Here is a 14,571-nt window from a genome sequence, read left to right as displayed (position 1 = left end):
TCTAAGTGATGGTTACTGCACCACTTACCGTAAGTGACCACAGTCTACCCCCGCCCTGCCGGCGAGCAAGTGCTCCAGTCTCAAGCGAACTTGTCAGCACTCCTGGGCACACTCTGAGCTTTTACCTGGCCACAGAAGGATGATTTCATATTCACCGTTCTGACACGCATATGATTGAACGCAAAAATCTCACCTGGCTGCACTTGTGGATATCAGTTTAACCTCCTTTCTCTCTTCCCTCCCTAAATAATTTATGACAAAATGAGTAGCACAAATTAAACAAAAACCCGTACAGGTCATATTATTACTCTCTTTTGCAGAGTCATATAAATTTAATAGCAATAATAACAATGGTAATAATTTGTTTTCTGTAAATGACCCTAGTAAAATATTCAGGATTTTAACTAGTACATCTGAAAAACAAACCAGAAGGCTAAAAACATGTTACAGAACCAAATTCACTTACTTGACATTTCTGCCGCAATTGTCGTAGTTCTTTTATAACTGGGGCTAGAGCTGACTTCTTTTCAGACACCAGTGAATTCAGCTTTTTCACCTGGCATTCAAACAAAAAAACAATGCTTAAAAAAAATTCAAAAGAACAAAAATACTACATACTTACAAGTACTTACTGTAGTGTTATATATGAGTAAACCAAACCCAAATCTATTGCCGTCAAGTCGATTCTGACTCCTAGCAACCCTATAGGACAGAGTAGAACTGTCCCATAGAGTTTCCAAGGAGCGCCTGGTGGATTCAAACTGCCAACCTTGACTAGGAGCTGTAGCTCTTAACTACTACACCACCAGGGTTTCCATATATGAGTAAAGAAACTATAAATTACATTAATGCCAAATATCTGTGAAGTGATTTAGTAAACCTTGGTTCCTCAATAAGATGGAATTTCATTTAGCCACTCAAAACGGCAATTATCAACCCAAATGTCCATCAATAGATGAATGGATAAACAAAATGTGGTCTATACATACAATGGAATATTGTTTTTCTCAGGCACTGTCAACTGGATTCTGACTCACAGAGACTCTGTGTGCAACAGCACGAAACACAGCCTGGTCCCGCACCATCCTCACAATCGCTGCAATGTATAACTCCACTGTTGCAGCCACTGTGTCAATTCATCTCATCAAGAGTCTCCCTTTTTTTCGCTGACCCTCTACTCTACCAAGCATGATGTCCTTCTCCAGGGACTGGTCCCTCCTGATAACATGTCCAAAGTACATGAGATGAAGTCTTGTCATCCTCGCTTCCAAGTAGCACTCTGGCTGTACTTCTTTCAAGACAGACATGTCTGTTCTTCTGGCAGTTGATGGTATGTTCAACATTCTTCACCAGCAACATAATTCGACAGCATCAATTCTTCTTTGGTCCTTATTCACTGTCCAGCTTTCGAATGCATAACAGGCAGCTGAATAAGCCACTGCTTCAGTCAGGCGCACCTTGGTCCTCAAAGTGACATCTTTGCTTTTCAATACTTTAAAGAGGTCTTTTACAGTGGATTTGTCCAATGCAATATGTCGTTTGATTTCTTGACCGCTGCTTCTGTGGGTGTTGATTGTGGATTCAAGTAAAATAAAATCCTTGAAAACGTCGATATTTTCTCCGTTTATCATGATGTTGTTTATTGGTTCAGTTCTAAGAATTTTTCTTTCTTTTTTTTCTGTTTTAGGTTAAAGTTTATAGCACAAATTAGCTTTTCATTCAAAAAAATTTAAATACAAATTGTTTTGTGATATTAGCTGCAGTCCCTGCAATGTGTCGGCACTCTTCCCCTTCCCTTCCCATCTTGGGTTCTCAGCATCCATTCATCCAGTTTTCCTGTCTCTTCCTGCCTTCAGGGCTTTGCTTTTAGGCAGGTGTTGTCCATTTGGTCTCGTGTACTTGATTAAACTAAGAAGCACATTCCTCACGTGTGGTATTATTTGTTTTATAGGCCTGTATGATTTTCAGCTGAAAGATGAACTTTGGGTGTGGCTTCAGTTGAGTTAGCTGGGTATACAGAGGCCGTAGTCTCAAGAGCTCCTTTAGTCACCGTCAAACCAGTAAGTCTGGTTTTTTTCTATGAATTTCAATTTTGTTCTGCATTTTTCTCCCACTCTGCCTGGTACTCTCTATTGTGATCCCTGTCACAATTGTAGTCAGGCACCATCTAGTTCTTCTGGGCTCGGGTTGGTAGAGGCTCTGGTTCATGTGGTCCATTAGTCCTTTGGACTAATATTTTCTTTGTGTCTTTGGTTTTCATTTTTTTTTGCTCCAAACATGCTAGAACCAACAGATGTATCTTAGATGGCCGCTCACAAGCTTTTAAGACCTCAGATGCTACTCACCAAAGTAGGATGCGGAACATTTTCTATATGAACTATGTCATGCCAATTGACCTAGATGTCCCAAGACCATGGTCCCCAGCCCTCAGACCCAGCAACTCAGTCCCTCAAGGTGTTTGGATGTGTCTAGGAAGCTTCTATGACTTTGCCTTAGTCAAGTTGTCTGACTTCCTCTACACCGTGTGTTGTTTTTCCCTTCATCAAAGTTAACACTTGTCTAGTATCTAGTTAGTGATTTCCCCTCCCCAACCTTCCCCTCCCTCGTAATCATCAAAGATTGTTTTTTCTGTGTGTAAACCTTTTCTTGGGTTTTTATGAAGTGGTCTCATACAACATTTGTCCTTTTGTGACTGACCTATTTCACTCAGCAAAATGCCCTCCAGAATCATCCGTGTTGTGAGATGTTTTACGGATTCATCATTGTTCTTTATCATTACGTAGTATTCCACTGTGTGCATGTACCATAATTTATCCATTCACCTCTTGATGGGCACTTAGGTTGTTTCCATTTTTTTGCTACTGTCAACAATGCTGCAATGACCATGAGTGTGTATATGTTAATTCGTGTGATAGTCCTCATTTCTCTAGGATATATTCCTAGAGGAAACCCTGGTGGCGTAGTGGTTAAGAGCCACAGTTGCCAACCGAAAGGTCAGCAGTTCGAATCCAACAGGCACTCCTTGGAAACTCTACAGGGGAGTTCTACCCTGTCCTATAGAGTTGCTATGAGTCAGACTTGACTTGACAGCAATGGATTTTTTGTTTTTTAATATTCCTAGTAGTGGGATTGCTGGATCATATGGTATTTCTATTTCTGGCTTTTTAAGGAAGCATTATATCATTTTCCATAGTGGCTGTACCATTTTACATTCCTACCAGCACTGCAATTTCCCAGCAACCTCTCCAACATTTATTATTTTCTGTTTTTTTGATTAATGCCAGTAATGTAGGGGGTTAGGTGGTATCTCATTGTAGTTTTGATTTATATTTCTATCATAACTAATGATTGAGAGCATTTCCTCACGTGTCTGTTGGCCATCTGAACGTCTTCTTTGGTGAAGTGTCCATTCATATCCTTTGCCCACTTTTTAATTATGTGTCTTTTTGTTGTTGAGGTGTTGTAGTATTATACAAGTTTCAAAGATTAGACCCTTGTCAGATTATGTCATAGCCAAAATTTTTTTCCCAGACTGTAGGTTTTCTTTTTACTCTTTTGGTAAAGTTTTTGATGAACGTAAGTGTTTAATTTTTAGGAGCTCCCAGTTATCTAGCTTATCTTCTGGTGTTTGTATTCTCTTTATGCCATGTATTAGGGTCCCTAGCATTGTCTCCATTTTTTCTTCCATGATCTTTATCATTTTAGGTTTTATATTTAGGTCTCTGATCCATTTTGAGATAGTTTTTGTGAATGGTGTGAGGTATGGGATCTGTTTCATTTCTTTACAGATGGACATCCAGTTTTGCCAGTGCCATTTGTTAAAAAGACTGTATTTTTCCCGTTTAATGGACTTTGATCTTTTGTCAAGGATCAGATGACCATAGCTGGATGGATTTACATATGGGTTCTTGATTTTGTTCCATTGGTCTATGTGTCTGTCACTGTACCAGTACCAGACTGTTTTGACTACTATGGCTATATAGTAGGTTCTAAGATCAGGTAGTATGATGCCTCCTACTTTGTTTTTTCATATCAGAGTGTTTTCTTTATGTTGAGGTGTAATCCATACTGAAGGCTGTAGTCTTTGATCATCATCAGTAAGTGCTTCAAGTCCTCTTCACTTTCAGCAAGCAAAGTTGTGTCATCTGCATATCGCTGGTTGTTAATGAATCTTTCACCAATCCTGATGCCACGTGCTTCTTAATATAGTCCAGTTTCTCAGATTATTTGTTCAGCATACAGATTGAATAAGTATGGTGAAAGGACACAGTCTTGATGCACACCTTTCCTGATTTTAAACCATGCAGTATCCCGTTGTTCTGTTCAAAGAGCTGCCTTTGGTCTATCTTCAGATGCTGCATGAGCTCAATTAAGTGTTCTGGGATTCCCATTCTTTGCAATGTTACCCATAATTTGTTATGATCCACACAGTTGAATGCCTTTGCATGATGGAATATTATTCAGCCGTAAAATGGAATGAAGTACTGACACACGCTACGGTGTAGACGAACCTTGAGAACATTATGCTCAGTGAAGAAGCCAGACACAAAACAACAAATATGGCATGATTCTACTCATATGAAATATCTAGAATAGACAAATTCACAGAGACAGAAACTAGATTAGCGGTTACCAAGGGGTGGGGGTAGGAGAGAATAGGAAGTTAGTCCTTAATGGGTAGAGAGTTTGGGGTGATGAAAAAGTTTTGGAAATGGTGATAATAGTTATACAACATTGTGAATATAATTAATGCCATTGAAATGTACACTTAAAAAGGATTAAAATGACCATTCTTAAGTTATATGTATTTTACCAAAATACAATTTTTAAAAATGGCAACGATCAAGACTGTAAGCCAGCATGGAAAAATATTTATAAATTAACATTGAATGAATAAAACAAAATACAAAGTTGTCTGTATATAACTATGATTATGTTGTATTATATAAAATATGTATCTACAAATACATAGTTTATATAAAATATACATATACATGGATGGCATGATATTCAAAATACTTAATGACCTGACTGGCATAAGTACTGGCCAATCAGAATGGACACCAGCCACTGACGAGCAGGGTCTGGGAGATGTCTGCTGTGCCCAACGTCAGTTTCTTAGCAGTCAGACTGTGAAGATGCCCAGAGGGTCCTGAGGAGTGGCCAACGTTGCCAAGGAAGCCGGAGGGAGGCACTCTTGAGTATATTGGGCAGCATCTATCTTCCAAGAAGGAAGGGAAGAGTTAAATGCTTTGATGCTTGGTGCAGCTGTACCTGTGCACTCTGACTGAGCACCAGCCCAGAATGTAGACAGACACTAAGGACACACCCAGAAATGACATAATTGTATTTGTTAGGGTGGTATGATTTGGGAAAACTTTTTATCTTAAATTTTTAATGTTACATAACTTTTACACACTTAAAAAACACACAAGTGCATGAAGTATTGGCAGTTAAATAACCTTAGTAGAAAGAAAAAATTCAAAAGAGATCAATAAAGGCAGATGAAAGACTATTAAATGAACAAATTCGTGCAGAAATGAAAAGTTCGAATGTGTCACTGAAATCAAAACAAACTCAAAAACATCAACCTTCTGGCTACACAATAAAAGAAACTTAAAACCAACTGTGGCCTCACCATCTCAGACATGTCATCCAGTGTCCGTCCTTTTATCTCATCCACTTCACTCTTCAGTGCAGACACTCTTTCTAGCTCTTCTTGGGTGTAACTATACCCAGATATACCCTTCTTCTCCTCAATGCTTTGCTATAAGTAAAGAATGCAAAGGGCACAAAACAAGTGTCAAAACCTTGATGATTCCCATAAGAAGCATACAGATTTAATACATAAAGTTTTAAATAAAACAACTCCGTTAAGAATCTGAAAGGATAATTTTTATTGGATTCGACAATAATGACATGCTTTCACAGGGCGTAAATATACATGGAATTTTGTCATGGTATCTTCAGGTGCATAGGAAGCATTTGTCATTTTAGACTTTAGAATAACGCTACATGCTTATCACAGAACCTGAAACACAGTGTGCATACAATAAACACTTGGTGAATGAATGACTTTTCAAGTGATCGACTGTATTTGCATTTATTCACTCAATAAATATTTATTATATACCTAAAAGTGACAAACACGGCACCAGGTATACGGCAGTGAACATGACAGAAAAAAAAGAAAGCGCTCTTCCTTCATAGAGCTTGCTTCTAGTGGGGGTAAACAAGCAAAATACAAGTAAATAAATAAAACGTACTTATTTATTTACTTATTTTTCTTTACATTTATATTACAGTATGAGGTGAGAATGGGGTTGGAATCTTAAATAACAAAGTGTTCCTGAGAAGATGGCATCTGAGCAAAGACAAGAAAGAAGTAAGGGAGTGAGCCACACAGATGCCAGGGGATCAGGAAGTTTTAAAGCCCTAAGGCGGGAGCATACTTGGCCTGTTCAAGAAACAGCCACGAGGCCATGGCTGAAGGAAGACTGAGCATGAGGTGGGGAGTAAGCAGGGGATCATACAAGGCTCAGCTGGTTTGCTGGGACAGTCTTGGTTTATGTCTATTATCATGTTCACTCACAGAAGTGTCCTACTTTAGATGATAAAGTATATCATTGCCCTATTTTTAGATCAATGAAAGCACTGTGACATATTTCAAATGAGGTGAGAATGCACTGGAGGGTTTAGCGTGAAGGAACTTTTAAAATAAATCACTTTAACATCTATGCTGAGATCAGACTATACAGGGGCAGAGGTGGATGAAGGGAAGTCAGCCAGGAGACTATTCCAGTAATTCCAGCTAGAGATGACAGTAGCTGGAATCATGGTGGTGGTGGTGGAGGTCCTGAGAAGTGGTTCTGTATATATTTTGTAGGTAGATTCGGCAAGATATTCTGACAGATAACATGTAGGGTGTGACAGAGAGTGAGGGGTGAAGAGTGATTCCAAGGTTTCTGGAGAATGGAGCTGCCATTTGTTAAGATGAGGAAGACTGGGGAAACAGATGTGAGAGGCGGTGAAGATCGGAAGTTTAGTTTTGGACACATTAAAATTTGAGATGTCTACTAGACATCGTTTTGGGTACTAGACATCCAAGTGGAGATGTCAAGCTGTTATATATACAGGACGAAATTCACGGAGAAATCTAGGCTGGAGATAAAAATTTGTGAGTTGTTACCAGATGGAATGTCTTTAAATCCAGGAGACAGGATAAGAGCACCAAGGAAGAGATCCAAGGGCTAACCTTGGGGAATTCCAATATCTAGACCTTGAAGAAATGAGAAGAAATCAGCAATGGTGTACAAAGGGGAACATTAATATGGAAGGAGAAAAACCAGAAGAGTGCAGTGTCCTAGGAGACAAGTGAAGAAGAATTTTATAGGAGGGAAGAATGATCAATTGCCTCAGGAAGGTGACCAGAAACTCTCCAAAGTCTGGAAATTAAGCAAGAAACCATAGATCAAAGAAATCACAATAGAAATTAGACATTATTTTGATGTGAGCAATAATGTAGTTACTACATATCAACTATAAAGTTTAGCACCTGTCATATATGAATAAATGCACGTGCATGTATAAGTTTATCTGTAGGCAAATGTATACGCATGTTTGTGTGTGCTGCACATGTATCTGTATGTATAACAAACCATACAGGGAGTAGAGTTACGGAGGCTTCCTAGACATATCCAAACAAGTTGTGGGATTGGTTTATTGGTTAAAAGGCTTGGGACCATACTCTTGGGGGACAACTTAGTCAACTGGCATAACACAGTTCACAAAGATAGTATTCTACATCCTAGTTTGGTGAGTAGAGTCATCATCTTGATTGGGAGTGGCCATGTAACGTACAACTATTAGTCTCTAGTTGTATGCAGCAAAACAGAATGAAGGAAATCAAAGGCTCAATGAAGAAACTAGTCCATGGGACTAACAGCCCTCATAAACCACAGCCTCTTCTAACCTGAGACCAAAAGAATTAGATGGTGCCCAGCTACCACTACCAACCATTCTGACCAGGATGCAATAGAAGGTCTCGGATAGAACTGGAGAAAAATGGAGAATGAAACTCAAATTCCTAAAAAAGGCCAGACCATTGGAACCACAGAGACTAGAGGAATCCCTGAGACTATTGCCCTAAGATACCCTTTGAACTTGGAATTGAAGCTATTTCTGCAGGTCACCTTTCAGCCAAATAATAGACTGGCTTATAAAATAAACAATATCACCCATGAGTAATGTGCTGTCTTAAATATTAGCTATGTGAGACCAAATGGTCAACATTTACCCGAAACCAAAGATGTGAAGGCAAGGAGGGGAAGGGACACTAGATCAATGGAAACAAACAGAATGGAAATAACTAGAAAGCTAACACATTGTACAAATTATAACCAATGGCACAGAACAATTTATATAAAAATTATTAAACGGGAAACTAGCTGTGTAAACTTCTACCTAAAACACAGTATTATTAAAAAAAAAAATTAGTGCCTGTTTGCATCCATGTTTGATTCACAGTAAATCTTCAATCTTAAGTATATTAACAATATTCGACAGCATGAGATAGGAAAGTTCTTATCACCAGCAAAATGGAACTACAAATGGTTGACATTTCATTTACCTCAACAGGATTACTGCTATCTGGTAAACGAGCATTCTGATGAAACAGTTTCCCCATGGAAAAAAAAAAAAAAAAAGCCAAACCAAGAAAACTCAGAAGTAACTGGCCTTTACAATGAGACAGCTTTGTGGTTAGAGGGACTTTTCTGACATCCAAGGCACAAATGGAGCCCTGGGTGGCTTAGTGGTTAGGCATTTGGCTGCTAACCAAAGACTGGCAGTCTGGATCCACCAGATGCTCCTTGGAAACCCTATAGGGCAGTTATCCTCTGCCCTATACGTTTGCTAGGAGTCAGAATTCACTCAGCTGCAATAGGTTTGGTTGTTTTTTGGTTTACAGCACAAATACAAAAGAAACAAGCTTGCAAGCAACTTCTACACAGTTTCTTCCCTGGATATTTCTTTCCAAAGCTCCTTGAAAGTGGCTGCTTAGAAATTTTTACCCGGCAGACCATGATAATAAATATTTTACACTCTCTTGGTATTATAATTTTACTCATATTAACTAGCTAACCAAAAAAAAAAACAAACCCATTTGGAATTCAATTTATATTAATATCCTCAAAGTTAGCACACATTAAAAAAAAGTGCTTACTGTTACGGTCAAAATAAATGTATCCGCTTATATGACATCTCTGTAATTAATCAGAGAAAATAAATAATTTTGTGGTTTTTCCGGTAAGAACAATGCCCTCAGTATAAAGATGTAACCCACAACCCATCTGGCGTCTGTATTTCTGGCAGTCCCAGACAACACTGTGTTACCAGTTGGTGCTGAATGTTTTCCTGACGTTGCTTAAGAAGTTCTTCTGTCCTCTGTAAGAGACCGAATTCCGCTTTAAATTCAGCTATTATCTGATGCTTCTTTTTGAAAACTGTACTCTTGCTTCGAAGTTTACTGACATATCGTTTGAACTGTAAGAGAGCATAATATATACTCTAATGAGCAGAAAAGTAATATCATATATAACTTCAAAGAATTGGAAAAATTTTCTCTGCTTCTGTCCAATATGCTACAGAAAGTCTACCTTACGTGTGTCACAAGTATATAATAATAACTTAGTTTTATTGGAAAACCTGAAAAGATAAACTGCTAAGTTAAAATATTTTGTGTATGTTTTATTTTTTGGACCCGTCTAAATATTCTAAATCCTTATGTAAAGGCTAATTCACTTGGGGCTTTACGAATAAGAGCTCGGAAAACAAACTCAGCCCTATAAAGGTAAAAATGTTTAAAAAAAAAAAAAAGGAGATGATAACAATTATGGCTGTGGTCTTATCATGGCATAACTTACGTACTGTGGTATACTATCTTGGTAGCAAAGATCGCTCAGGAGCAGGCAGTGTTTCGTTCTGTTGTATACAGGATCGCTGTCATGGATTGGATTATGTCCCCCCCAAAATGTGTGCACCAGTTGGGCTGGGCCATGATTCCTGGTATTGTGTGATTTTCCTATATGTTGTAAATTCTGCCTCTAAGATGTTAATGAGGGAGGATGGGTGGCAGTTGTGTTAGTGAGGCAGGACTCAACCTACAAGGTCGGATTGAATCTTGAAGCAATCTCTCGAGATAGAAAAGAGAGAAGCGAGCAGAGAGACAGGGAGACCTCGCATCACCAAGAGTGCAGTGCCGGGAGCAAAGCGTGTCTTTTGGACCTGGGGTCCCTGTGTGGAGAAGCTCTTAGTCCAGGGGAACGTTGATGAGAAGGCCAACAGAGAGAGAAAGCCTTCTTCTGGAGCTGACGCCCGGAGTTTGGACTTTTAACCTACTTTACTATGAGGAGATAAATTTCTCTTTGTTAAAGCCATCCACTTGTGGTATTTCTGTTACAGCAGCACTAGATGACTAACACAGGATTACACAACTGTTACGAGTCAGAACCCACTCGATACCACCTAACAACAACAACATATTGGATCTACTGGAATTAATACCAGTAACTACAATAGTTAACACTTGAAGTCACTACTGATCACTTAAGAAATGTACTGTTACCATATATCCTAACAAGCATTTGATACATTAAGATAAAACCCATCCCAAATATTAAAATGCTAAGAATGTTCCAAGTTGGTGGAAACTCATGGTTGTTTAATTCATCCATTTATCTATTCATGATGTCAAAGTTATAATTACACCACTCTAATGGAAAGACCCATTATTAAGTAATAGCAAGTAGAGTTTAGAGGAGCAAATTAAATGAAGCAAACATAATACTTCAACGAATTCATTTGGTAAGTACTACTTATTATCTAAGGAGCCCTGGTAGCACAATGGTTAAGAACTTCACTATTAATCGAATGGTTGGTGGTTCAAACACACCAGCAGCTCCAAGGGAGAAAAGGCCTGGCAATCTGCTCCCATAAACGTTACAGCCTTAGAAGCCCTATGGGGCAGTTCTACTCTGACCTATAGGGTTGCTATGAGTTGGAATCGACTTGTGGGCACACACCCATTACCCGTTGCCATCAAGTCAATTCCGACTCATAGCTACCCTATAGGACAGAGTAGAGCTGCCCCAGTTTCCAAGGAGTGCCTTGTGGATTCAAACTGCCAACCTTTTGGTTAGCAGCCATAGCACTTAACCAGCACACAATTTATTATCTATTATGTCCTCGGCCCTGTGCTAGACACTGAGGATACAATTCTAAACAAGATACTCACAGGTCCTGCCCTCGTCAAGCTTAAGGAACAGTGGGGAAAAAAAATTGAACTGGTATTTACAACCATGTGAACATTACAAAGAAGGGTAGGTACCATGATAATAAATAGCAGCAGTTTTAACCTAGATCGGGATAGAGGTAGAAAGGTGAGGAGTAGGATTTAGGGGAGGTGGGTTACGACAAGCTTCTCAGTATATGTTATATTTAAGCCAAAACTGAAGGAATAGAGGTGTGCTGAGGCATGGTGGAGGAAGGAGGAAAGAGGCAGGGAAGAACATCCCATGTAGAGGGAACAGCCTTGGCTCACTAAAAGTAATGCTCAATATGAGAAGCAGACGTCAGAAATCAATGTGAGAGACAAATTCCTGAAACAGAACACAACCCTTTTTTTCCCCTATCACCTGTTATGTACACATCAGTTCAAAACTAAAGCAAGCTTCTTTATTACATAATATAATTCCTGGCAAATCTAAGCCTTTTTAATGCCCAGTGCTTTTTAAAGCTCACTTTTTGGGTCATAAATTTTATAAATAATAAAAATAATGAGCATATTATTAAAATTTGATAGAACAGAAAAAAAGGGAAAATTCAAAGCCACTACCCCAACTCAAGGTCTATTAACATGTTGGTATTTTTTCTTCCAATTTTTAAAGCTAAATTAAGGTCAGACGTTCTAAATTATAAGACAGCAAACTACCCTGAGTATAGCATTTCTAAAAGTTGGGCTTTTTTTATTTTCTGGAAGGGCTTGATTGATTCTTTAATACACAAAAAACTCCTTAAGAACGAGATTGAAAATTCTTCACATAAAAATAATTTTCCAATTCCTAGTTTAGACATCTTTTTAAACTTGACTTAAATTTCTAAAGAAATGAAGAACACATTGTGCTTTAGAGGAAGGAAGTGCAAAATATTTTTCAATCCATGATTAAGTTAGTTTGAATATTAAGAAATCCAGCCCACACACAGCAAATTATCAAAGGCTGGATTACAAGAACTGCTTTAAAAATTTAAGTCATACCAATGTACCTAGAGTCTAATAACTTGCGAATTTTCCTTTTAAAGAATAAATGTGTAAGCCTGACATAATCACAGACTCAAAATCCCTAGAGTAACTATATGTCCTATTAAAAGTGTCCCAGGCAAAATGCCCAAAACGAAATCGATCCTGTTCATCTGCTGTCCTCTGTGATATCTAGGCCAATCTTCCTCTTCTCTAGCTTGCTGCGCTCCAGAACTATTTTTAAAAGCTAAAAGCTATAAATGCTTTTGGTGCAGGAACAAACCCACAAATTACTCAATGTGCTCTATGCTGATTGGGTATTATCTGACATTCACTGTACATACTACCTAAGGGAAGGGTAGTCAGGGTCAGATTAATCATCAAAACCAAAAAACCTAACCTGTTGTCATCCAGTCGATTCGGACTCCTAGCAACCCTCTAGGACAGAGTAGCACTGTCCTGTAGGGTTTCCAAGGAGTGGCTGGTGGGCTTGAACTGCCGACCTCTTGGTTAGCAGCTGTAGCTCTTAACCACTGTACCACCAGGGCTCCCAGATTAACCACAGTTCCAAACAATTAAGCAACAGGTGGGCATCGATATACTCTAAGGACTCTGCTGTACCCCTGAATTAATTAGAAGAAAGAAAACACATCACCAATGTTTTTCTTCCATTGGAGGTTTCTTGTAATTATCATCCGGATTTTAGGTTATTTCCGAATTTTCAATATTGTCAAAACACCATGATGCCCACATTCAAGTTAAATCTTTGAACACATTCTTAATAATTTCTATAGGACATTATTTACAGAAATGGTCAAAGGGAACATAGCCATTTGACGCATGCTGCCGTGCTGCTCTTCAGAAAGCTTATGTCAATTTATATACCTACCTTATTTTTATTTCTTTAATTTTTAGGGATCTTCACTTCTTCCTTATGTTCACTGGGCATATGTGGGGATTTTTCACTTAATGATTTGCCTATCTTGGCCTATTTTTCTATTGGGGTGTTTGTCTTTTTCCAATGGATCTATAACAATAATTCTGAAATTTCTGGTCTCAGGAACCCTTTATACTCTTAAAATTATTGAAGGTCCCCAAAAAGATTTTGTTTATATGGATTATATCTATCAATATTTACCGTATTAGAAATTAAAACTGAGAAACACTTAAAACACATGAAACCACAAGTACACATTCTATTGGCTGCCAGAGTGATGGCATCATCACTCACGTAGCCCCTGGTAACTGTCAGTGCGCACTCATGAGAGAGTGAAAACTGCTCTCTCCTTCCCTTCTTGGTGCAGAAGAGTCAGGATGGTGGCTGGAGAGGTGAGGCAGTGAGGCAGGATTGGGAGCTGCATAGGGACATGGGCCAGAGGCCAGGGTGCCGGGAGGTGAGTGGGGTTGGGGAGTTAGTTACACAGAGGTGCGGGCTGGCAGGCTGGTGTGCACAGAGTAGTGGAGCTATGAATCAAAGGAAAATTGTTTCAAGTAGGGCCATATACCACATTGAGAGAAACTGTACAGCTCTATCAGGAAGTCTGAAGCTGTGAGTGATAGGTACATTGAAAACTTAGCAAATAAACAAACAAAACATATGAGACCAGTATTAATTTAAGGAAAAAAAAAAGTACAAGATAGGAAATGTAATCACAGTACAATACGGGGCTTAGCAGTAAACAATGTTTGTATAAACATAATGAATGCATTAGATAACAATTTAACCAAAAATCATAATTATATTGGGAGGCTACAGAGCATGGAAGTTTGGGTACGGAGGGTGGAAGGGAATGAGAAGTATAAGAACTAAATCCTCATTTTCCATGGTAGTATTTCATAATAGAAAAATCAAGAAATTTCAGCATAAACATGTTATTTAGAAATAAGGAAATAAACACTAGAAAAAACAACTAGAGTTACTTGCGGTTGCTTCTGGGAAGTATACACTGGGAATGTGGAAGGAGATCATTATCTTCATTATGAGCTTTGTAGTACTGTCGTACTTTTTAAACTATGTATGTATATTATTCTAAAAAAAAACCATAATTAATTAAACTAAAAGAACATACCCAAAAGCACAACACCAACAAAAACCTAACAGTTGACAGATTTTATTTTGAATAGACTTTGTGTATTAAAAATTGAATGTATGCATAATTGTGTGTTTTAATAACTTACATAAGCACATATTCACAAGTAATTTCATTTAGAAATTAATCACTAAATGTCATGGGGCAGTACAACAGGGTCACAGAAGTAATTCAGAGAATAGTTAA

General features: G+C 38.4%; 1 protein-coding gene across 6 annotated transcripts in view; it reads right to left on the bottom strand.

Moving 5' to 3' along the window:
- Nucleotides 1–14,571, bottom strand: part of IFT81 (intraflagellar transport 81) — a 76,906-nt gene that overhangs the window by 20,669 nt on the left and 41,666 nt on the right. For 3 of the 6 annotated variants that reach the window (XM_049865802.1, XM_049865801.1, XM_049865803.1), the window contains exons 12-14: nt 9,394–9,543; nt 5,639–5,767; nt 467–556 (exon numbers count right to left, since the gene is read on the bottom strand). In XM_049865802.1, the coding sequence (XP_049721759.1) occupies nt 467–556; nt 5,639–5,767; nt 9,394–9,543 (369 nt within the window). Of the gene's footprint in view, nt 1–28; nt 126–466; nt 557–5,638; nt 5,768–9,393; nt 9,544–14,571 lie in introns of all 6 variants that reach the window. The other 3 variants (XR_007514882.1, XR_007514883.1, XM_049865804.1) reach the window with 2 other exon arrangements.

The sequence above is a fragment of the Elephas maximus genome, chromosome 22 (assembly GCF_024166365.1).
Source record: "Elephas maximus indicus isolate mEleMax1 chromosome 22, mEleMax1 primary haplotype, whole genome shotgun sequence".
Lineage (NCBI taxonomy): Eukaryota > Metazoa > Chordata > Mammalia > Proboscidea > Elephantidae > Elephas > Elephas maximus.
The sequence above is the reverse complement of the archived record's forward strand: the minus strand, read 5'-3'. Positions and strand labels throughout refer to the sequence as shown.